Raw genomic sequence first — 25,052 nt, 5'->3', positions numbered from 1 at the left:
GCCTCAACAGACTCTAACGGCTCATCAGTACCAAGAAAAGAAAATTCATTCTAACTATTTTGCTTGTACAACCTTAATCTTGGAGTAATGTTTTGTAATCAGCAGGGATATATGATTAAAAGGCCCCTCTCCATCTGTTCCCAGCTGCCCGCAAGAGCATAAGGCTCAATGAATGCATAAAGCAGCATCTTCACCAAAGGAGGTTATTAAAGTTCTAAAGGGCTACCTACCTGATAGGATTAAACATGTTTTGACAGCAGGGAAATTACTGACATTAAGTGTTACTTGTTCTATTTCAATTGTGCCCCAGCTTCCAAGGAACAAAGAAGGGTATTCAGGGGGGTCCCAGGTAGACTCCCAAACAACTCCTGGCCAGGCCTAGGCCCCATCCCTCTTTAGTGACATTAGGCATTTATAGTATTGCCAAACCTTGATTCTGGCAAGAGGTTCTTGGATGCACTCCACCTACAGACTGCAGTGACCACTTAGAGGGGCTTCTGGGAACACATATTCTTGGGGAGGCTTGGCTTCCAGTGTGTTGCCATTGCGGCTGCTATCACACGCATCAGTATCATCATCCTCTCCTTCTCTGTGGAAGCTGTGGTGGTGGTGGGCCTAGTTCAACCCAAAGATCCCTGGCTTGTAAACAGCTCAGGCCTATTGGATTAATTCTGGTCTGGAACAAAAGAGTTTCCCCACCCCTAGCCTTTACACCATTCACTGGTCCAGATTTGCACCAGTGTTAGATGGGAGGAAGCTACAGCAAGGCATGATAAGCATGAGCCCTGTTATTCCTCCTCATAACCTCTGGTCTTTCCCACATATGGTTTTTTAAGGTGTTCTTTTCTCCTGGCATGATACACTTCCTACCCATATTCCAGTCCTTTTCAAAGAAAAGGCTGTCAATCATATCTAGTTGAGGGTTTCTGTTTTGTTTTGGTTTTCAACAAATCAAAGGTCAGTAGGATGACTGTCTGGCACAGGTCATAGAGGCAAAACTCAAGCAACTGTCTGTGCCATTTGGAACAGTAGAAACCGCTGCTTCATTTCCGCTCTGGGAAAACTGCCAATGTGTAAACTGTGACACATAGAAATATCTCCTGATTTCAACATGATGAGTATGAGGCTGCTCCTACATTGCAACATAATGCTTATGACATTATCTCAGGCAGAAACAACTATCAACAGGAACTCTTGAAAATCTCAAATTCTAGCCATAAACCACAAATTCTTTATTATGGATACATCAACCAAATTGAATACATTTTAATGCATGCTGTACAAGTTGCAGGGGTAGGGGTGTGTGCGTGTCACACATGTGTGTGCATACATACACCCACACCCCAAAATTTGGAGGGGGAGGGAGGAAGAGAGAGAGTGTGTGTAAGGGTTTTTAAAGGGTAAAGGTTTGTTGGAAAAGATACAGACTTGGGGCGATAAGGAGAACACTGTGATAAGTGAAAGGACCTATTCTCCAGTCACTGAACCTAAGCCCTCACAGAACTGTCAGTGCCTTAACAGAGAAACCAGAGGCTTAAGAGAGTTTCCCATTCTTTAGTGGAATACAGCAGGCTGTGACAGCACCATCTGAGGAAAGAGGAGGGAATATCCTTCGACCGGTTGCCAGCACACAGTTTATCTGACTCTCACTAAAGCCCAGAATAAAGTTTGATATAATTATAATATTATTAAAGTTTCTACCTTTCTGCTTAACTTACTAAACAGCTGAAAGCTAGCCCAAACAAATAGGATGATTTACATACTTCTAAAATATGCTCAGGTATGAACTTGAGTGGAGATCAGGAGTAACTGTAATATAATACTAGATTAATGATATGTATACACAAAAGATAAAAATATAATTATAAATGGATATTTTAATAATAAAAATTAATAGTAATAAAATACTTTCAAGTTAACAAGTACTTTTTGTTAAAAGGTGGTAGTCTATAAAACATCCTCAAACATACTGTATGCTGGTTAGTTCATAAATTCTTGTATCAAAAAAAGTCCTCAGACATATGCTGGCTGAATCATATAAACTTGTAATTCTTGGTGAGTTCAAGTCTTTGTAATTCTTTATACAGTCAGACACGTTTCGACCTTCAGTCTTCCTCAGTGACTTTCCCCCAATATTCTCATGAGGACAAAGTGCCTCCAACCTCCTTCTAGTCCAAAGAAGTTTTCACCATTTTTTCAGGTTCATCCTTCTTCTATAAGATATTAAGCTCTTATTGTGAACCTTAAAACATTATAGAGCCACTAGTCCATACAGTATATAATAAGCTTATCCATCAGAAGTATAAAATTCAAGCTTCTTGCAAAAGGTCTGTAGGGAAATGATCTGTAGGACAAAGATCTGTAGGGCAAACTTCTTTAGTCTAGAAGGAGGAACATAGGAAGCTGCCATATACCGAGTCAGACCATTGGTCCATCTAGCTCAGTATTGTCTGCACAGACTAGCAGTGGCTTCTCCAAAGTTGCAGGCAGGAGTCCTATCTTGGAGATGCCAGGGAGGGAACTTGGAACCTTCTGCATGCAGGTCTTCTCATCCCCATAGGGAAATGGTGTGGGAAGGGGGAATAGTGGATCCATCGCCATAGGGGAATATCTTACAGTGCTCATATGTAGTCTCCCACTCAAATACAACCAGAGCAGACCCTGCTTAGCAAAGGGACAATTCATGCTTGCATCCTTGTGAAAATATTGGGGGGAAAGTCACTGAGAAAGACCAAAGGTCAAAATGCATCTGACCGTAAAAATAATTACAAAGACTTGAACTCACCAGGAACTACAAGATTATATGATTCAGCCAGCAAATGTTGAGCACTTTTTTCTTGATACAAGAATTTATGAACTAACCAGCATGTCTGAGGACTTTTTATAGACTACCACCTTTCAACAAAAAGTACTTACTAACTTCTAAGTATCTCTATTAAGTACTATTAACTTTTATTATTAAAATATCCATTTTTATTTTTATTTTTAATGTATATATATCATTAATCTGTTATTATATTACAGTTACTCCTGATCTAATATATTATCTGTTACTACTTGGATCAGGCTCATTCCCTGTTTTACTTCAAGGTATGAACTTTAGTGGATCTCCAAATTCAATAAACTGGGGAACCACCATCAAGAATTCCTCCCTACATAATTTTCAGAGTATGCATGTGTGCAAGGGGCAAAATTTACAGAAAACAATTCTGTGTGTGCACACATGCATGCATGCAAAAATAGATGTAGGATGGGGGAGTGATAAAGTGAGAGAAGGAAACTAGAGAGAAGGAAAAAAGACAAGAGTGTTATTTGGTTGTACACCACATATTCTTTAACTTTGTTACCTGTTTGCCAGGCTCTCTTCAAGCAGCACTGTGCAGTTCTTCTGCCCCACTTTAACTGAATAGTCACCAAGGTTTATACGCGAGTCAACACCGGAGAAATATGGACGTGACTGAAACCCCATGCCACAGAGAGTCAACTTAGTTCTGCCATGTAATGGTGCATTTCGGGGATGGAACTGTGTGGGGGAAAACATTACAAATTATCTCTGCAAAAGATATACAACACGATATGTACAACACTTTACATATCAGTTCACCAGCAAGGATCTAATAGCCTTGAGGTCCAGCTGGCTGCTGCCAATGGTTCATAGTACCAGGACAGAGGTGGCTGGTGGTTCCTCAGACTGGGGCGGGGGGACTAGGTAGAGCAGGTGAAGGGTGGAACCACAGGTAGTGAGAGGTGGAGCCAACTGTGGACAACTGCAGAGGTGCAGCCAGGACTAGACAGGTGCCTTAGCAATAACTGGCAAAGTGTAGATTTTTAACTAATGAGTGGGATCAAAATACAAACACACACACGAGCACACAAATCTTAATTGCTCATCAGCATAGATACAGAGAAATATTGAAAACACCAGTTGCTTTATAGTGCGTAACTGGACTACAGTCGTGTCTGTAGTCTTAACCTAAGAGACTTGATCCAAGAATTCTAGATTTCATTTTTTGGCAGCTAGTTTCTCCTCTCCATAGCAGAGATTGTTTTGAAAATGTGAGCAACATCTGGATGAAACTCAGGGAGAGCAGAGTCAGTCAGAGAGTGAGGCTTCAGTGCCTTGTATACAACTTCTTGCCCCCTATGGCTAGCCGAAGCAGAAAACACAATGTCAAATCAGTAAATTCTCACTTGTAAAGACTCATGCCACCAATATCCAGTGGAACTGATTATAACCTCCCTGCTGCCACTGATTTGAGTATCCCTCAGATACCTAATCAACCTGATGAATTTCCTCCCTTGTAAAAGGCGGTGTTTTGGTCCAGGCGTGATCCATACACAAAGAGATCAGATACTACTGATGTCACCACTATTATTTGAGTTAATAATTAAATTTATTTAGACAGGGTGATTCTATATTATATAATTGAAAAATAAGAAAACAAATAATTTAAAAGATGTTAAATTTGTTCCTTTGTTTCTCAATACTTCACTCCCTGTGGTGTCAAATCCCTTAATTCTTTCAGAGTGTGGTAATTTAGTATATCAAGTTAAAACTCCTCTGACTGAAAATTCTTTGTGTATTGCCAACTATGTTCACCATTTGCTTTGGATCTTTATAGCTTAGTTCATTGTTCCTGTTGCCTGTCTATGACAAAGGGTATAATCTCTTCAAAACTGGAAGAATTAGGGAGCTCTGTTTCCTCTAAAAAAAGTGTCTCAAGTGGAGTAGTTTTACCCTTTTCAACTCTGATAAGTATGCCAATAAATGTATCAGAACCTAAGATGTCTCTTTCTAAAAATAAAAAGAACAAACTGGTCCTCAGTTACTCCTGCCTCATATAATTCTCAAGACCCATGTAAATCAATAGAGAGTTGGGCCAAAGGTATCTCAAAAGGGCTCCTTATGATCTAGGTCAAGTACAATGACATATTTCCCTGGAACAGTATTTTTTTCTGAAACCAAGCCTGATAGCATTGTACCAGTGAACAACATACCTAAGACAGTTTGGTTTCATATTGTAATCAGTTCCCTGGACTTCCCATTCATATCTTCACAGTAACAAGGCCACATGTGTCTTTAACTCCAATGGGTGTGCTATACTTACTTGTTCCGCAGGTTTCTGACCAGGGTCATATTTTTGACTAGGACTTTCTCTTCTGTAATGTCCTCCCCCCTGCCCCGTGCTCACAGCTGTAGCACTCAACCATGTGCTCCTTCTTAACTTCAAAAGGCTTTGAATAACTGGCCTTTTCTTTAAAAAGAAACTTGTTTTCTATACCACCTTGTTGTGAAGTATTGAGAAACTTGTTTTCTTTTTTAGGACCAAAGTCTATGCCCTAAATGAAAAATTTTCTAGCTACTCTCACATCCGAAACTCTTATAAGGAAGATTATTTTGATTTGGAATTAATTGGTCTGCAATTTCTGCAACCTTCAAGACTGTTTCAGGAGCATGACCTTTTATCTCTACTTTTGTTTCCTTAGGCATTTGCAAGAGGGGAGAATTGTTTAAACCAGTTAACTTCACCGTTTTCTCTATAGTGTCCATCAGTCAGTGAGACAAACTACCATCACAAGTATGAGCACTTTTCAGATACCTAATCAACCTGATGATGAATTTCTTCCCTTGTAGTACGTGGTGTTTTGACATAGGTGTGATACCATACACAGAGCGATTAAATGCTACTGAGTGAACACCCAAGTATTATTTATTAAGTGAAGAATTAAATGTATTTAAGCAGGGTGATTCAAGAATATATAGCTAAAAAATAAGCAAACAAATAAATAACTGTAAAGGTATAAAGGGCTTGCCTAATTAGGCTGAGCTTAGTTCAAAACTCTGGTCCAAATTTCCTTTCTCCTCTACAGCAACACTCACTCTCTCAGTGATCTGCATACCCAACTTCCAAATACTACCCTGAGCTCCATCAAGGAAGGGTGGGATACAAACAAATGCGTGAAAATAGAACAGGTTGCTTTCCTGTAACTTATGATCTGGAGGTGATCCGTTGTCAGTCATGAGAAATGGGTTACTGCGCCTACTCAGGGACCTTCCGGATGGATTAATTAGCTCCTCTCTGGCGCCCCTCCCTGCGGTGCATGTGCTCCGTGCCTTTCTTTTCCTGGCAGTTGGGCACCATTTTGTTTCAGTTTCTTGCAGATCCATCTGACTGTAGACGATCCACACCTTGTTCGATCCAGTGACCAAATAGGTATGTCAGTCTCATTCCTTAAAATGCTGACATGGGATAAGGCCTTGAAGCATGCGTTGCATCTTCCACAACTGGAACTCTGCCCAATCTAATTTTGCTACCAAAAAAACTCACTGTATCATAGTCTCAGGCAGTCTGTGCTGGAATAGAAGCTGAAATTGAGTCCAAGACAGCCGAAGTGTATAGATGCAGAAGTCTAGCAACATGAAGTCTTGAGATATGTGTCAGGGCCCACGAAGAATGTATTCACAACATCAGTGTGATATCAATAAAATGGGGTCAGCAGTCTACATTCATGAAGTCACAGTATACATAATCAAGGATAGAAGTTTCCTAATGAGGAGCATTGATTTACATCACACATCTATTTTGAACTGTTGAAGGGAACGGTCTGAAGAAAGTTATACTGAAACGATCGTTACTGTTCCTGTTCAACTTCTATCCTTGATTATTCAGTTCCAGCACAGACTGCCTGAGACTATGATACAGTGAGACCAATTCTTCCTCAATGGATTTTAGTTTTATTGACCCTCCCCTTATTTTTTGTTCTAGAGATCAGTATCAATTTTGGGTTTATTATGTTCTTTATGTTTAATATATAATAGTATTATTTGGGAGAATTGGAATAAGAACTCATGTTGGAAATTGTCCAGTCATTGCAGTTTAATGTCTATATATGTTTTATGATGTTTTATGTTTTATGATGTTTAAATTGTTAATTATTATTTTATGCAGTTTATAATTTTTGTTTTATTGTTAATTGATTTTAATGGTGTTTTAATGTAAACCGCCCTGATCCTTTTGGAAGGACAGTATAAAAATTTTAATAATAAATAAATAAATAAAGGATATATATTGCAACATAATTTTTGAGCCTATGTATATTATCCATCAGTTGTATAAGATTTATAAAAGGATTTTCAGCAGGATTCTACAGAGATGCTAGGAGATTTACAATACACATCTTTCATATTGGTTCCACCTCCATTCATTATGATTGTTTAGTTTAGTTCCAATTGAGATTGGTCCTTTTTGATCACGGTTTTTTTTTGGGGGGGGGTAGTTTTATATTGGTTTGTGATCCCCGTTTTCTTTGGTTGCAATCTAATTTTGCAGCTGGTGAGAAGTTATGATGAAAATCACAGGCATGAATGGGGTCCTTTTGAAGTACATTCTGTTGAGGGCGAACAAACATAGACATTGGTTTCCATGTCGAGGTATTAGTAGTAGTTCGTGGGATTACCAACACCACTTGGAAAGATGAAGATCTGGCTGCTGTTCTGAAAGGGGGCATTGTTGGGGTCCTAGGAGGCAAATCAACCTCCACATCCAAACCTCCAGTTAGGAAATCTTGAAAAGTGGAAGAAGGGGTACTCATGGAGGAATCCAATATGTTCAGCAGGGATTTCGCAGACTCCTGATCCAAGAGGGCATAGTCATTGGTATAGAACAGAAACAGAGATTTCAGTGGCGTTCTAGCTGGAGAGAGAGCCAATGGTTTGCATGTTTGCAGAACAACAGTAGCCTGTGGAGAGTTTGGTAGAGCATGGTGAAGGGTGCCAAACTCGCTATCAACGTACGACACTGAGGATGTTGGGAGCGTGACCGAGATCGATGGCACAAAAAAGTTCGACATTGACACTGATGCCAATGTAAAGCATACTGTCGGTACCGACAGAAGTGTCGATGTCACCGTATGCGTCGATGCCGTTGGGGGGGACGAAAGGCTCAGTGGGCATTTGGGAGTCTCCACTTACAGTGGGGGATGGTATTGAAGGGTCCATCGATGGTAAAGGTGGTCGATACTGAACCATCAACGGCAAAGGCATCCTCGACCTCTACGGGTGGGGTGACTTCAACTTGTGTTTTTGTAGAGGCGGTGATTCACTATCCAATGTAGCACAATGTTGCTTACGCTTCTCATGCCCAGTGTTGGTAGACTTGGGCTTTTTGAAGACAATTTCCTCAAGATTATCCCTCAGGGTTTGAGACTGTGCATGCACAGACCCTGGGTCGGGCACTGTGAAGGTTGATGTCAACCTTGGTGTCGATCCCGAGATTGGTGTCAACTGCGGCCTCAGTGTTGGTGGATGTAGCACATCTCCATACAGCACCGCCCTGAGGCGCAATGAGCGATTCTTTAAAGTCTGCATTATAAAGGATCTACAAACCCTATAAGACACTGGTATATGTTGTTCACCCAAGCAAAGCGAACAGAGATCATGTTCATCAGTCGAGAGCAGCTTAACTCTACACTGAGAGCAACATTTAAATGTAGTCTTTTTTCTCTCAGCCATGTCTTCTCCAATGGCAAAGCCATGGAATTGTAACAACCAAGTCCAACGTCCAAAATCTTAAGTATAGTCAACTTACAGTCCAAAGTCCAAAACATTACAATATCTGTCCAAAGTAATGTTTTCTTTTCTACAAACTGAGGAGCACTAAACCACAGGTCTCAACGCATCAGCAGTTGAAAAGAAGCGGAAACAAAATGGTGCCCGACTGCCAGGAAAAGAAAGGCACAGAGCACGTGCACGGCAGCGGGGAGCACCAGAGAGGAGCTAATTAATTCATCCGTAAGGTCCCTGCGCAGGCGCAGTAACCCATTTCTCATGATGACAATGGATCACTTCCAGATCTGCAAACTACTTATGAATAAAAAATAAATTCACAATTACTACTATTCCCCAGAAGATTTCCATCTCCCTCCCCAATGTTTTAAAGTAAAAAGAGATTTAATAGTCCTCTATAGTATATAATTTCCCTTTCCCTTTTTTAAATTTATGGACAAATAATTCCTTATTATGCTGTACTACTAGAGGGGCAGAACTGTCCCTCTTCTTTACACTGCCACTCATGGGTGTCTGCAGAGGAGGGCAAGGGGGCAGTTACCCCCAGTTTGTGGCTGGATTAGATTTATGTTTATATATTTTATGCTTTTATTTGCATGTATATACTTTGCTGCCCACCACCCCTGGAAAAATGTCTGTGGATGCCCATACTGCCACTCTGTATTCTGATGCCCTGATAGGCTTCACAGATCACCTGAGTTCAGTGGTTGTCAAACTTGGGTCCCCAGATGTTGTCTGACTACAACTCTCATCATCTCAAGCCACAAAGGGATATATCTTTTCTTGCTCCTACCCCCCTTTCAATTTACATATTCAGTTTAAGTTCAATTATTACAATATACAAAGAAAAAGGAAATAAACTAGGAATGAAGCAGTGCAACAACACACATTGCCTAAAGATACTTTTTTCCCAACCTTTTGAGCTCAATCCCATGTTTCTCTAAATACATACATACATACATATATACATACATAAGAGAGAATGACTTTTAGCTGTTTGTCTCCTTTTGCTTTTAAAAGGTCCTCAAGCACTCTTTCCCCCTATCTTAGTTTAGTCTAATTCTTTCACTGTTGTATTAGTCTAATTTTTGTTTCATCTTTTCCATCAATTTGCCTTCTCACAATGTATAGTTCTCTAAATAGAGGGAAGTAAAAGGCGGGGTCCCCCAGGAATCAGTACTGGGACCAGTGCTCTTTAACTTGTTCATAAATGATCTAGAAGTTTGGGTAATCAGTTAGGTGGCCAAATTTGAAGACAACACCAAACAATTTAGGGTAGTGAAATCCACAACAGATTGTGAGGAGCTCCAAAAGGATCTCTCCAAACTAGGTGAGTGGGCAACAAGATGGCAAATGCGGTTCAGTGTTAACAAGTGTAAAGTGATGCACATTGGGACAAAAAACCCCAACTTCACATTTACGCTGATGGGGGTCTGAGCTGTCAGTGACCTGAGCTGTCAGTGACTGACCAGGAGAGGGATCTTGGGGTCATGATGGACAGCTTGGTGAAAGTGTCGAATCAATTTGTGGCAGCTGTGGAAAAGGCCAATTCCATGCTTGGGATCAACAGAAAGGGGTTTGAAAACAAAACTGCTAATATTATAATACCTTTATACAAAACTATGGTGTGGCCACAGTTGGAGTACTATGTGCAGTGCTGGTCACCATATCTTAAGAAGGACATTGTAGAACTGGGAAAGGAATAGAAGAGGGGAACTAAAATGATCAGGGGCCTAGAGCACATGAGGCAAGGCTACAACACCTGGGGCTTTTTAGTTTAGAAAAAAAGATGACTGAAGGGAGACATGGTGGAGGTCTATAAAATTATGTATGGTGTGGAGAAAGTTGATAGAGATAATTTTTTCTTCTTCTCACATAACACTAGAACCAGGGGTCATCCCATGAAACTGCCAAGCAATTTAGGACTGACAAAAGTACTTTTTCATACATTGTATAATCAATCTATGGAATTCTCTGTCACAAGATTTGGTGGCAGCAAACAGCCTGGATGGCTTTAGGAGGGGTTTAGATGAATTCATGGAAGACAGGTCTATCAATGGCTACTGGTCTGAGAGCTATAGGCCAGCCTCAGAGGCAAGATGCCTCTAAATACCAATTGCAGGGGAATAGCAGTAGGAGAGAGAGCTCTTGCCTGTAGGCTTCCCAGAGACATCTGGTGGGTCACTGTGTGAAGCAGGATGCTGGACTAAATGGGCCTTGGTTCTGATCCAGCAGGGCTTTTCTTATGTTCTTAATCAACCTATGGAATTCTCTGCCACAAGATGTGGTGACAGCCAACTTTGCCGGGAACAGCTAACCAGCCAGTAAATTTCCTGGATTACCCCTGGATGTTCCCTTTTTGAAAACTGGTGTTACATTGGTTACTTTCTGTTCCTCTGGTACTGATTTTAAGGATTGTAGCCTGATTGTAGGGATAAGTTACAAATTTTTGCAAAGTCAGCTGGCAATTCATATTTCAATTCTTTAAGGACTCTCAGGTGGATGCCATCTGGCCCTGTCAATTTGTTAATATTTATTTTTCCAGACAGTTTAGAACATCACCTCTCCTCTATCAGTTCATTAGCCTCTGTCCCCGAAAAACCTGGTTCAGGCACAGGTATATGCTCAGTATTTTCTGCCATGAAGACAGATGCAAATAACTCATTTAACTTCTCTGCAATCTTCATCTGCAGGTTCATGTCCAGCAGAACCGGTGAGGGTAGTAAGGGAACTTATACAGGCCCCTTCCACTCCGGCTTTGGAACCATCAGTTAGCTGCTGTGAAGCTTTTTATGATTTTTTGTGGACAAAATCTCTTGTATTTGAGCTGACCTGGATTCCACTGTTGGTGCAGAATCTTTAGCTGGGGAATTCAGTAACTCCTCTTGTGCGGTTATATTGGATCAGTTTGAGTTTGTGACTCCTGAGGACATGAACAAGCTGATTGGAACTGTGTGTCCTACCACCTGTTCTCCTGACCCTTATCTAACATGGCTTGTATTATCAAACAGGGAGATTGTTGGAGAGGGCCTGGTTGAGATCATAAATGCTTCTCTGGGGGAAGGTAAGATGCCTCTTTGTTTAAAGGAGGCAATTATTAGACCTCTTTTAAAGAAGCCTACACTGGATTCCTCAGTTGGGCAATTATAGGCGTGCCTCCAATCTCCTGTGGTTGGCCAAGGTGATTGAGAAAATGGTGGCCTCTCCGGACAGTCCTGGATGAAACAGATTATTGAGATCCATTTCAAACTGGATTTCAGGCAGGTTATGGGGTGGAGACTGCTTTGGTCAGCCTGATGGGTGATCTCCAAGGGGGAATTGACAGAGCCCTCAGCGGCATTTGATACCATTAACCATAGTATCGCCTGCAGGGACTGGGTGTTGGTGTCACGCCCTCGATCTCAGACAGCGAGGAGGAAGAGGAAGCTGTCAACTTTTCAGCCGATGCCGGGGTGTCTGAGGGGCAGAGCCCAGCTGTCAGTTTCCAAGAAATGGCTGAGGCAGATGATTCAGAGCAGGCACAACAACCTGAGACAGCAGAAACCGTGACGGACCAATCAGAAGAGGAGCTATGCAAGCAACCTCCACTGACTCCACAACAGAGGCGGATCACAAGGCGGAGAACTCAGCTTGAAACTGTCAGGAGGAGTAAACGCCTCTTGCAGAGGGCTGATAAGCCTTGAATTCCTGCCAGCTGGGAGCTCTTGGCTTGTACTATAAATTACGTCACCAGCTTTCTATTCACTGCTGGAAAGCAACGTTTGTCAACTTCCATGTCGATAGCTTGCAGCCAAGCCTGATAACAAAGAACTGTGTCCAAGCCGTATCTCGTTTCTGCAGCTCCGTTTGATGGTGAACTACCCTGCCAAGGTGGCTAGATACTGACAGTCGAGGGCACTCTTTTGCAGTGGTTCTGCTCATACCTCTCAGGCAGATTTCAGGAGGTGTTACTTGGAGACTGCTGCTCTACAAAGCATGAGCCTTTGTATGGTGTCCCTCAGGGCTCCATTTTGTCTCCAATGCTTTTTAACATCTACACAAAACAGCTAGGAGAGATTATCAGGGGACCTGGTACCCTGCCACCCCAAATGCTTTCCAAAAAACGTGCTCCGGCGGGGGAAAAGCGGCGGGAGGGGTAAGCACACCCTCCCCCCGCCCTTAAAGGAACCCCCACCCCAGTGCTGGACCACAGCTCCGCAGTTCCGTGCACATCCCTAATTCTGGACCCAACCCTCTCCCTGATACCTCAGGTGGAGGTGGTGGTCAGGAGTGCTTTTTATCAGCTTTGACTGGTTCACTAACTGTGCCCTTTCCTGGAACTGAGTGACCTTAGGACAGTAGTGCACATGCTGGTAACTTCCAGGCTTGACTACTGCAATACACTCTACATGAGACTGCCTTTGTATGTAGTCCGGAACATGCAAATGGTGCAGAATGCTGCTGCCAGATTGGTCTCCAGGACGTTCTATAGAGACCATATTACTCCAGTTCTAAAATATCTACACTGGCTACCAATAGGTTTCCGGGCAAAATACAAAGTGCTGGTTATTACCTATAAAGCTCTTAATGGCTTTGGCCCACAGTATTTAAGAGAACGCCCTCTTCATTATGAACCCCACCACATATTAAGCGCTTCAGGGGAGATTCCTCTGAGAGTGCGGAAAGCTCATCTGGTGGTGACTCAAAGGCGTGCTTTCTCTGTAATTGCCCCAGGATTGTGGAATGAACGTCCTGCTGAGATTAAAGCTGAGATTAAAGCTGTTCCATCCTTGTTGGCTTATAGGAAACAACTAAAGACACATCTTTTCAGCCAAGCTTTTTAGTTAGCTGGTGTTTTTTATCTACATTTTAATCTGATTTTTATATGTTTTAACAAATCCTTGGTTTGTTTTATTCTTGGTTTGTTTTATGCTGTAAACCACCTAGAGACTTCGGAAGTTGGCGGTATACAAATTTATTGAATAAGAAAGTAAATAAAATAATAAATATCCTCTTTATTATTCCCTCATCACTCCCTCATCATCTAATGGACCATCCACCATCACTCTCTCATCATCTAATGGACCATCTGCCTAACTGGCAGATTTCCTGCTTCTAATGTATTTAAAGATTTTTTTGTTATTCCCCTTGATGCTTTTAGCTAAATGTTCCTCAAACTCTCTTTTTGCCTCCCTTATTGTCTCCTTGCATTTCTTTTGCAAGAATTTATTTATCTTTTTGTTCTCTTCTTTGGGCGGGCCTTCCAGTTTCTGAAGAAAGTATTCTTCCTCTTTATAGCTTCCTTCATTTTACTTGTTTGTCATGCTGGCATCCTTCTGGACTTGGTGGTATCTTTCCTCCTTATTGGTATGCAGGAGAACCTTATTAATCATGGACTCCATATCTGTGGTTTTACATATCTGCGGTCAGAGAACTGACACCTAACCTTGGTATACATGTGGGGGAAAGACAACTAAGGGGTTCATTTTCACGTATCCACAGGTCCAGGGTGGCTGGAAATGACCTTAGAGGTCATTTCCAGCTGCCCTTTTGAGATTTGGAGCCTCAAAGCGGCTCCTTTTAACAACACCCCCCCCGGGGAAACACTGCAATTTTCAGCCAATTTTCTGCTGTTGGGGGGAATTGCTGTGCTGCCAGAGATCCGTAGATCATGGTAGGCCACTCCCCACCCCATTTTAAGAGCCATTTCCCCCTCTTTTTTGAACATTTCCCCAACCTCCGGAAAGCTACCCCCCACGATCCCATTGCCCCAATGCCTCCGTATTCATGGTTTCTGTTTCTGCAGTAGGAGTGGAGAATGGAACCCCCACAAATACAGAGGTTCTCCTGTACACTCTAACTGGACTTCTATTATTGTGCTTTTATATAAACTCCACGCATTCTGGAGTGAAGTGACTCTCCTGGTTTTCCCTTTCAAAGAACAAAGGAAAACCTTCAAAAAACAAAGGAAAGAGCAAGCATTTTTCCATGCAATGAGACATCCCCCTTGTTATGGCAATTTATGTTTTCATATGAGGAGTGCATTTTAAGCAATAAGTTAAGGGGGGGGGAGGAGGAAATTAACAATATGGGGGAAAAAATTACTAATGCAACATTCAAGTTGTGAAGTTCAGAAAATATAGAAAAATACAGGCATTATGGGTCCCAAGATGCCATGTGCGTTAGGTTTCATGGTACACATTTGACAAAAAGAAGTATTAAAACAGAAATTTTAACAAGTAAAATAGGATTAAGGTAGTCCCAAGGCTCCAAGTGGTAAGCATGGCTGCAGAGAGCACTAGCCATCATGTCAATTTCCTATCAGTTGATCTCATGTGCAGGGAGATACTTGCGTACATCAGTGAGGACTGGGGGGCATATCTCCTGGTTCCATGTTGCCTTGCATTCTTCTTGATAGGTACATACATTCCCACACCAGCCACATTTCATAAAACGCTCTGCCTTCAGACAACGGAGGCAAGTCCGGAAATGGCGACAGCCTGGACCAGTCTGGTTCACCTGGAAGAGCTTCGTAACAGACAGACAGAAAACTTTAAGCCAGTTGCCAAAGGGGCTGACAATCTTTCCAACAACACTGACAGAGCCCCAGTCATCAATTTGCCATCATAAAAACTTTCATCAATAAGATCACCTTAGCTCTCCACCTGCCATGCTCCTTGCTTTTAATTTTTATCAAGGAAAGCAACACATGTGGGCCCATAATATTCCTAGGCTCTTCCAGATGGTGGGCGTTCTGCACTTATTTCCATTTGTTTCCACATTAAACGGCATGTGGAAGAGTGTCCATATGCAGCAGTTCTTGCAGATTTCTTTTTCGTACCGATGACACTATTTTTTATCAGCACATTGCCAGTTGGTTGTACCTGTCCCTCCCCTTGCCCCCACCTTTCTACCAAGTCTGACTTTTAAAAACATTTAAATTCTGATGTTGCACACTTCAGGTTTATTGAACTCCTGCAGCATCCTCCTTCCCTTTTGTAGAGACTCCTGTGAATCTTGTAGAGGAGGGAACAAACAAAAGAAAAATGTTTGGTGTGCTTTCAAGTGTTTCCTGCTCTCTGACATTAATTAACAATCAGCAGCAACCACTTCCTGTAACAATTTCCTCCCATGTAACTTTCCACTTTAAAGATTTGGCTGCAATCCTATGCACACTTTTCTGTGAGAATGCCACACTGAACAAATCACAACTTACTTCTGAGTAAATATGGATAGATTTTGCTATTGAGACCACTCATTTCCTCCTTTTAAAAATCATGTTGAATCACATAAAAATTATGTTGAATCACTGTTTTTGTGCTCTTTCAATTATAGGACGGTGGGAGAAGAATAAGCAACATGACACCAATTATTTTTGCTTCAGTCATAAGCTATAATGAGAAGTCACTAAAATGCTCATAACTTCTTTATTTCTTGTCAGAAAAACAACAACAACCTCCAGTTAGTGATCAAAATCATTGCACAGCTCTACTCCTAAACCAGCAATTGTCCTCTTCCCACTCCTTCTTGGGAGAAAGACACTTTAACAGCACTGAGACTTACAACTGAGTAAATATGAATGGGAGTGGGCATTTATTTTTAAATATAAAAATGGAGGAGGCAGAAGATTATATTATTGCTCTAACAAATATAGTGATAATAGAATTGAATATACTTCTGTGGCTGAAGCAAAAATAATGCATGTTATATTACTTATTCTCCCTCACCCAATACCTGAGAAAGAGCACAAAAGTGGCAATTTAATGTAGATTTTTAAAAAGGAGAAAGTAGGTGGACAACAGCATTTTTATTCAGCATTTGTTACACGGAAGTAAGCCCCATTATGTTCAGTGGGGTTTATTCCCAAGAACACTGTTCTTCACTTCAAGGCCCAGGAGCCAGTGCAGGACCCCATCAACTCTGAGTGCAACTCTCTGACCAATTGTTTATTAAGCCTGTGCAAAGTTTTGGCTGAAACTGAAAATTCCACACAACCCCATGCCACCATGTAAAGGTGACCATTCCTACTGTGCACTAGCAACTACGGGGAAAGCACAGGACAGAATGGAGGTCAGTGTGGTGGGAAATGGTTCTTGCATTTTTATTTTTTTTTGCCAAAGTGAGAACCTCTGGAAAAATAGTGAAGGTCACTGCCCAAAAATATAAAAATGGAGGGGGAGATTGTTATTGTGATATGGCCTTGGTTGGTTTGTTTTTAAAAAATAACTTTAAAGGGCAATGACAAGAAGTAAAATGGCAAAGTAGCAAAGGTGTACAAAGGACAGTGTGCCATTGGGAGATGGGTCTTTGATACAAAATCATTTATGCAGAAAATCATTATTCCTTGAACCCAGACAAATTGTGTTATGGCCCATCTATGCCTTTTGAAATTGTGCAGGTTATTTTGCTAGCATGATCAACTCAGAATAACTGAGCAACAAGAAGAAACAGGTTTTCATGGGAGGAGGACATATACAACATGGGATGTGAAGAACGCAGTCTAGGCCCTCTGCAGATCCCTCAGATCAGTCAGTGTTCATGATGGAATAAATTCCCATCTGGAAGGGTTCCTAATTTCATTAAGGAGTTTTAATCAAGTCCTAAATCCTATTTTACTGGCCAGAATGTACCCTCCGCCCCCAATAAAACTAGTACAGCCAGTGTGGAGAAGTAGAGGTGCAGGATTCTATTTGTTGAAACTTTCACACATCTTGATTGTTTCACTGGAGTTTTTGCCACCACCAGCCGCCATTTCCAGGCATGCTGGTCACCTTGAGCAAAAGCCAGTAAAGGGATGTTTTAGTCAAGCACCCTTGGAGCCTGAGGGAAATCTCCCAGATACTTCACATAGTGTGTTACCAGTGGTATGCAGGTAGGGCAAATGTAGTATAAAACCCAGCACAGTCCAACATTATAGTACAAAGGTAAAAGGCTTGTTTTATTAAAACAGCAAGGAACAGAAAGGCAAATAAAAGTCAGGAAAGGGCACTCCTATTTACTTCCTGATAAAGGTGTCATTGGCTCAAGAGGACATTTTCTTAAAGGTTCAGAACATAGACCTAAACACAACTTTTGAAAATGGACCTGTTTTATCAGGCTTTTAGTTTATGATGTTTTAAAGTTTTATTTATGATGATTTTAATTTGTTTAATATGATATTTAGGTTTTAGTTCTGTTTGGTTAGATTGTAAACCACCCTGAGATTTTATATAGCATGGTATATAAATACGACAACAAACAAACAAACAAACAAGCAAACATGGCTGTGGCTTTTTTTCACAGCTGGGAAAAAAAGAACATGCCAAGGCCCCACAAGCCCCTTTCTTGCAGGAAAAAAAAGCTCCCTGGTAGGTAAGAGCTACATTGAGTATCCCATTACTTAAAGAAGGTAGGGGGACACTTTGTATACAGGTGATTTGACTTATCTGTTGCCTCACACTCCTCCCAGACATAGGAAAATCAAGGTAGTCTTAGCAAATACAGCAGAATTCTACGATCTCCTGAGCTCTGTGAAGTCTCCTGATCATGGTGATATGACTTCAGCCATTCTCAATCATTAAAGTAGCAGGAAGACAAAGGCCAGAGAGAGCTCTTTTATTTGCATCAATGAATCCTAATGTCTCACAGGAACCAGGCCAGGTGTGAAAGGTATAGAATGTCTATGTTTGTTGTGAGCCTTCAGGGAAATGGAGTTTTAAAGCCAGGATCTAAAGGGAAGCCTTTCTCCACACCTGGATGAATGAGCCATCAGCAGAAAATGCCACAGATATGTCTGCAGGACCTGATTCTTGGCCACTGAACCCCAGAGTAAGCGTTAGGAAGGCAGCCATAGATGTTTCAGGAGAAGAAAGTTTCAAAAGAGACACTGTGAACTGTTCAGTTAAAAGCAACAATTTTTAAACATCATACTGAATAGAGATCAGTAGGTTCAAAAGATTCCTGTAGAAATACAAATTTATAGGGCTGGAACAGCCATACTGATGCACATGAGTGGATATGGTGATAAACAGCTCAAATGAGCCCTTGTGATCCTAAAATGGGAGACAACTGCTGTCGTGACATAATGAAGAAGACAGTGCTTTCCACAAAGAATACTACTAAATGCTGATCAGAAAAAATGCATAGTACAGTCCTGGGAGGACCATGAAGGTGGGGGATTGCAGATTTGAATGTTCTTCCACTTTTCAAATGCCCTGATTTTATGGAAAGTTAACAAGTTAGAGAGAAGGATTCTAGCCAGGGTTTTGTTTTGTTTTTTGCAGGGGGCGGGGGGTGGTTGCAGTGGTGCTGGTGGGAAATAGGTTTTCTGTGTGCAAGGACTTTTTATGTGGGTCAGCATTCAAATCCCCCAACTTGCATTCTGAACTGCTTCTGTTCCAGAAGTTTTCCTCTATTAGATTTTGCTAAAGACTGACTCTGAGGTGTTGAATCATAGATTGGAGCAGCTCCAACATTATGCTCTGATGCAGAATAAAGGCACTTTTAGAAAAACCACTCCCACATCCCAGAAATAAAAGTACGTTTAAACCTTCTTTGGAGGTCTCAAACACAGCCAGGTTTAAGTGTTCCATAGCCCTCACCTTTTTTCCTGTGGCAAAGAACAAAGTGTTGCTTAGCTTGCTGACCTCTTGCAGCACAGGCAAACTCTCCCCCAAGGAGAAGTTGGCCAATGTGACCATGTAGACTTTAGATCTCTGAATAACCACCTAGAAAGAAAGAAAAAACAAGCCCCTTCAACAGCTGTTTTCAGTGGATCAAGGGAACTTAAGAGAAATTCCTTGCTTGTCTGGCAAACATACAGACTGGCATCCATAAACTACCCCTGAAGAGTCTCATTGAAATTAAGTAGTTCTTTAGAGTAATTCCTGAGTAGTAACTTAGTCTGGATGCCAGCCATTGTTCTGTAGGGATATAATACTCCTGCGCAGCGGGGAAGTAACTTGCCTAGGGAGCAAGAGGTTGCTGGTTCGAATCCCCATTGGTATGTTTCCCAGACTATGGGAAACACCTATATTGGGCAGCAATGATATATAGGAAGATGCTAAAAGGCATCATCTCATACTGCACGGGAGATGGCAATGGTAACAGCTCCTGTATTCTACCAAAGAAAACCACATGCCTGTGGTCGCCAGGAGTTGACACCGACTTGACGACACAACTTCATTATTACTAGTAGGAGAGTAATGACCCATGATCATCCCTGGGCACTGCCAGTGCCATGAGAAGCTGAAATGGAAACACACCATCTTTGATCTGAGCATCAGGGTTCCAAGGCCATCACTAACTGGTTCAGTCATCAACAAGTATAAATCCCAGTAACAGCTCCAACAGAATGCATTCCTTGCAAAGCATAAGGCTTGCTATACACTTCCAACCTAAATCTTTTTTTTTTAACTGCTTTAATGGTTATGACTTCCTACAAAGAACCCTAGGAACTGGAGTTTTGTGAGGATGCTGAGAATTTCCTATTTGAGATCCCTGGCTTCCTCAAAGGATAGAATTATCAGGTTTCTCATAAGAAAAGAGGTTAAACAAAGCAGTTCACATTTGTAATTTAAACATGTCATAAACACCACCTGAAAAATGTTACAGACATTTGAACATCATAAGTAAATATGCCCTTCATGGTAGTTTATAGCACCAAGAGAAATCATCATTTCAGCTCGTGAAACACATCACACAATACATATAGCACAAAAGTGCAACTCTGAGTCTAACCAACCTGCAAAATACGTCCTTCAGATGTGCCCAGGTGAGCCACAGTCACCTCACCTATTGTAGTTACAAAGATGGAGGTCAACAGAATTCCAGCCATACGTCCATTGAAGAGGTCCACTCTGTAATTGTTTGTATTTATAAAGGTGGGCTTCTTTTTGCAACTGGTATCCACCACTGGGCCTGAGAGATTTACCTGAAAAAGGGGAACAGAAGTTGTTTTAGCCACTGAGTTATCATGTAGCTAACAGAGATTAGCTTGGTTGAATGCCAATCATCTGATTTAAAAACACACACACTCTTTCCCCCCACGCCCCCTCTCTCAATCTGCTAAGCCCAAGAAGTGCAAGACAGATTCCTAATATACAGGCAGTATTTCACTCTTATCAGCTGTGATGGTGCAGCAGAGAAGCAGCTTGCCTAGGGAGCAAGAGGCTGTTAGTTTGAATCCCCACCAACTGTTAGTGCTTCCCAGACTGTGCCTAGTAAATATATATTGGTAGTCACCTATATCGGGCAGAAGCAATATGGGAAGGTGCTGGAGGCGGATGCTAATTTCAGTGACATCATCTCATACTACGCGGGAGAAAGGCAAAGGTAAACCACTCCTGTATTCTACCAAGAAAGCCACATGGTCTCCAGGAGTCAACACTGACTCGAAAGCACAATCTTTTCTTTAAATTGTTTCAACTAGCTGAACCTGCACAGATCATCTGTGCGCTAGGAGTTTGGGTGCATTTGGAATACACTTCCCACCCCACTATCTGCCGCAGTCTCTCTTCCTGCCTTCCCTCCCACCACCTCCTGCCCCAGTCTCTCTTCTTGCCCTCCCTCTCCCCGCCTGCTGCCCCAGTCTCTCTTCTTGTTCTTGTACTCCACTCCTACCGCTTCCCCCCCCACCAATTGTACTGTCTCTCGCTTCCCCGCCAGCCACCCCAAGCCGCCCAAGCCGGTGTTGCCTTTTCCTGCGTCCGAAAATGCAGGTCCTCCTTACCAGGTGGCCATTTTAGGCCAGGCCCTCCTCACCTGGCGGCCAAGAAGGGCCCCGCCACCCTCCTCCCGGGCAGTGAACAGGGAAGCCCCACCACCCATTTCCCTGTCGTCCCGGCCTCCCACAGCCACTGCCGGTGCAGCTCCGGAAGGCCCGTCGCCCATTCCCCTCCTGCCCCAAGCTGCAACAGGTGCCGGGGCTTTGCCTCGCCGCCTGTTCCCTTCCCAACCTGGCCTCCAACGGGCGCTGGGGCTTCGACCCGCTGCCCATTCCCCTCCCTCCCCAGGCTGCAACGGGTGCTGGGGTTTTGCCAACGGTGAAACTTTCACTCTCCACCTGCCTCCCTCGCTGCTGTTCCTTCCCAAGGCAATAGTTGGAACTCTCGCGGGACCTCACATGAGTTCCACCAGGCATCCTGATGCATCCCCACGAAGTTCTCTACTTAGTCGGCCATAAGAGAATTAAATATATAGATTGTTTCAATTGCTGCGGTCTGAAGATGTGGACAGGCTGCTTGTAGGGGTCTGGCCAACCACGTGTCAACTAGATCCTTGCCTGTCATGGCTGATAAGAGCTAGTCGCAGGGCTATAGTCGGGTGGGTCATGGGAGTGGTTAATGCCTTGTTGCAGGAGTGGGTTGTTCTGCCAGCCCTTCAAGAGGCAGTGGTGTGGCCCCTCCTTAAGAGATCCTCCCTAGACTTGGAAGTATTGAATAATTATCACCCGGTTGCTAATATACCCTTCCTTGGCAAGGTAGAAAGATGGTTCGGAGGCTGCAGCTAGTGCAGAATGCAGCAGCAAGACTGCTGATGGGTACTTCTGGCCAGATGCACATCACACTGGTCTTTAAGAACTACACTGGTTGCCAATTTGCCACTGAGCCCGATTCAAGGTTTTAACACTGACGTGACTTATAAGAACATAAGAACAGCCTTGCTGGATCAGGCCCAAGGCCCATCTAGTCCAGCATCCTGTTTCACACAGTGGCCCACCAGATACCATGGGATGACCCCTGGTTCTAATGTTATGGGAGAGGGAGAAGAATTTCTCTCTATCTACTTTCTCCACACCATGCATGATTTTATAGACCTCTATCATGTCTCCCCACAGTCGTCTTTTTTCTAAACTAAATAGCCCCAGGTGTTGTAGTCTTGCCTCATAAGAAAGGTGCTCTAGGCCCCTGATCATCTTGGTTGCCCTCTTCTGCACCTTTTCCAGTTCTACAATGTCCTTTTTCAGATGTGGTGACCAGAATTGTACGCAGTACTCCAAGTGTGGTCGCACCATAGTTTTGTATAAGGGCATTATAATATTAGTCATTTTATTTTCAATCCCCTTCCTAATGATCTCTAGCATGGAACTTGCCTTTTTCACAGCTGCCACACATTCTGTTGACACTTTCAATGAGCTGTCCACCTCAACCCCAAGATTTCTCTCCTGGTCAGTCACCGACAGCTCAGATCCCATCAGCGTATACTTGAAGTTGGGGTTTTTCATCCCAATGTGCATCACTTTACACTTGCCAACACAGAACCGCATTTGCCACTTTCCTTCCCACCCCCACCCCCACCGATTGTACTGTCTCCTGCTTCCCCACCAGCCGCCCCAAGCCGGTGACGCTTTTTCCTGCATCCAAAAATGCAGGTCCTCCTTACCAGGTGGCCATTTTTGGCCGGGCCCTAAAAGGAAAAAAGCACTGAACAACCTGGGCCCCAAATACCTGAAAGAACGGCTTCTCCCATATGGACCTGCCCATCAGTTAAGATATGTAGGAGAGGCCCTCTTGGTAGTGCCACCATTGTCAGTAGTTAAAGAAGTAGGGGCACCTGAGAGGGCTTTCTCTGTGGTGGTCCCTAGGCTATGGAATGCCCTCCCCTCTGATGTGTGCCAAGCTCCGACATTGTGTATATTCAGGAGAATGGTGAAGATGCACCTCTTTACCCTAGCCTTTGACTAGAGATGTAGTGGTTCTTCTCTCAGGCACTGTATTTTTTACTGCATTTTTTATTTTATGATGCTGAATTTTAATTATGTTTTATATTGGTTTTATTGTAACCCACTCTGAGACCTTTGGGTATAGGGTGAGCTAGAAGTAAATAAATAATAATAAATATTGGGCAGCTGCTATATAGGAACGTGCTGGAGGGGGAAGCTCACTTAAGTGACAATGGGAAAGGCATCATCTCATACTGCACGGGAGGAAGGCAATGGTAAACCACTCCTGTATTCTACCAAGAGAACCACAGGGCTCTGTGGTCACCAGGCATCAACATCGACTTGATGGCAAAATATTTCCTTTCCCCCCTTTATTTAACCTTTGCCTTCTATGGGGGCCCTGTAGGAAAAGAACTCATGGCAACTGTGGACATAACAAAGTCTATCTGCTTTCTATAGTTACCCAGCATCCAACAGATTCATCTTCCCTCCCATATTGATTCACCCATCTAATACTATCATATTCTATAAACCTGCAACAGCAGATGTTTATTATATATCCAAAACTCAATAACTGAACCAATTAGAATTTGCATTATTTGTGGTAACAACTTAAGGTCACAATAACCAGCCACATATGAAATATTTCTAGTGATAAAACAGGCCTATCATGGCAGCTTCCTGGCTATGTGTATTGCTGTTTGCTATATTTGGAAGGGTCAAGAGAAGTGCCACTGGTGGTAACCAAGGGTCTTTTTCTTCCAATATTTGAATGTCATCTCACACACATGCTAGTCTTATTTGTCCCTGAATTAATACTTGCCATTCCTAACATAAGCAACGAAATGTTTCTGGAGCAGACACAGTTAGGGCTTGTAAAGCTCTAAGTAGTAACAACCGTTGCTACAGACGAATGGGTCACTTACTGTAAACACAGCAAGTCTCAAGGATATAAAAAATTATGCAAGGCACTCTTGCGAAATGGAAAACACAACTGGAGTTTAAATTTGCTCATGATCAGATTAATGAGGCACAGAAGAGGGACCAAAACAAAGCACAATATGAGCAACTCAATGACAATGACAGAAAAAGCCATTCATGGGAGTGGAGAAGAACAGCCTACTGAAACACATATTTATCCAAGTTTTAAAAGAAAAGAGGGCAAGTATACCCCAAATGTATTGTGCTGCTGTTACTGAAAAACAATTTGTAGAAATATCACACAATATGCAGACAGGCATGTTTTCTTTAACTGTGCAGAAAGGCCTTTAATCTAGACGAACTACCAATTTGCAGGGGGATCAAATAACAGCATGCTTTCTCCATGCACATCTGGATTTGTTTATTTTTACACTCAAAATCCAGCTGCAGTGTGTGTGTTTGCAAAAGCAAACCCCACCCCACCCCCATACATCTTTAAGGGATTGTTCACATACAAATAATTACATGGCAAACTATGCCAAGGTATTCATATGATGAAACAGGCAATTTCAGAAGGAAATTCTCAAAATGCTCCTTAACCAATATAGTGACCTCTCACTACATCTAGATTAACGAACTGAGCCACCCTGAGGCAAGTGTGTCAACACCATTTCAAACTGAGTGAATAATGCAGCATTCTAACAAGGTAGCCTTGGGGAATAATTATGGGATGAAATGCTTTGTGGAAACCTCTGTTTGAGTAAGTGAGTCTCTCCAAGTATTAAGTATTCTTAGTTAGAGATCACTCTCACACACACACCATTTCAGCTCCCAAAGTTCTTGTAGGAAAACTGTAATATTTAATTCAGTTATAGTTTGTCAAACAGAAATGCTTTTAGTTGGCTGCAGTACTCTGCTGGCTCATGGTCTCACCTTCCTTTCCAA

General features: G+C 42.4%; 1 protein-coding gene across 3 annotated transcripts in view; it reads right to left on the bottom strand.

Moving 5' to 3' along the window:
• The window catches only part of MST1R (macrophage stimulating 1 receptor), an 87,278-nt gene that overhangs the window by 37,143 nt on the left and 25,083 nt on the right, over nt 1-25,052 (bottom strand). For all 3 annotated transcript variants that reach the window (XR_008317792.1, XM_053303152.1, XM_053303153.1), the window contains exons 3-6: nt 20,268-20,456; nt 19,126-19,251; nt 14,903-15,073; nt 3,348-3,523 (exon numbers count right to left, since the gene is read on the bottom strand). Coding sequence is in view for 2 of the 3 variants with exons in the window: in XM_053303152.1 (XP_053159127.1) it covers nt 3,348-3,523; nt 14,903-15,073; nt 19,126-19,251; nt 20,268-20,456 (662 nt within the window). In the remaining variant the exon portion in view is untranslated. The remainder of the gene's footprint in view (nt 1-3,347; nt 3,524-14,902; nt 15,074-19,125; nt 19,252-20,267; nt 20,457-25,052) is intronic.

This window comes from Hemicordylus capensis, chromosome 2 (genome assembly GCF_027244095.1).
Source record: "Hemicordylus capensis ecotype Gifberg chromosome 2, rHemCap1.1.pri, whole genome shotgun sequence".
Classification (NCBI taxonomy): Eukaryota; Metazoa; Chordata; class Lepidosauria; order Squamata; family Cordylidae; genus Hemicordylus; species Hemicordylus capensis.
Note: the sequence above shows the minus strand (reverse complement) of the source record. Positions and strands in the feature narration are given on the sequence as shown.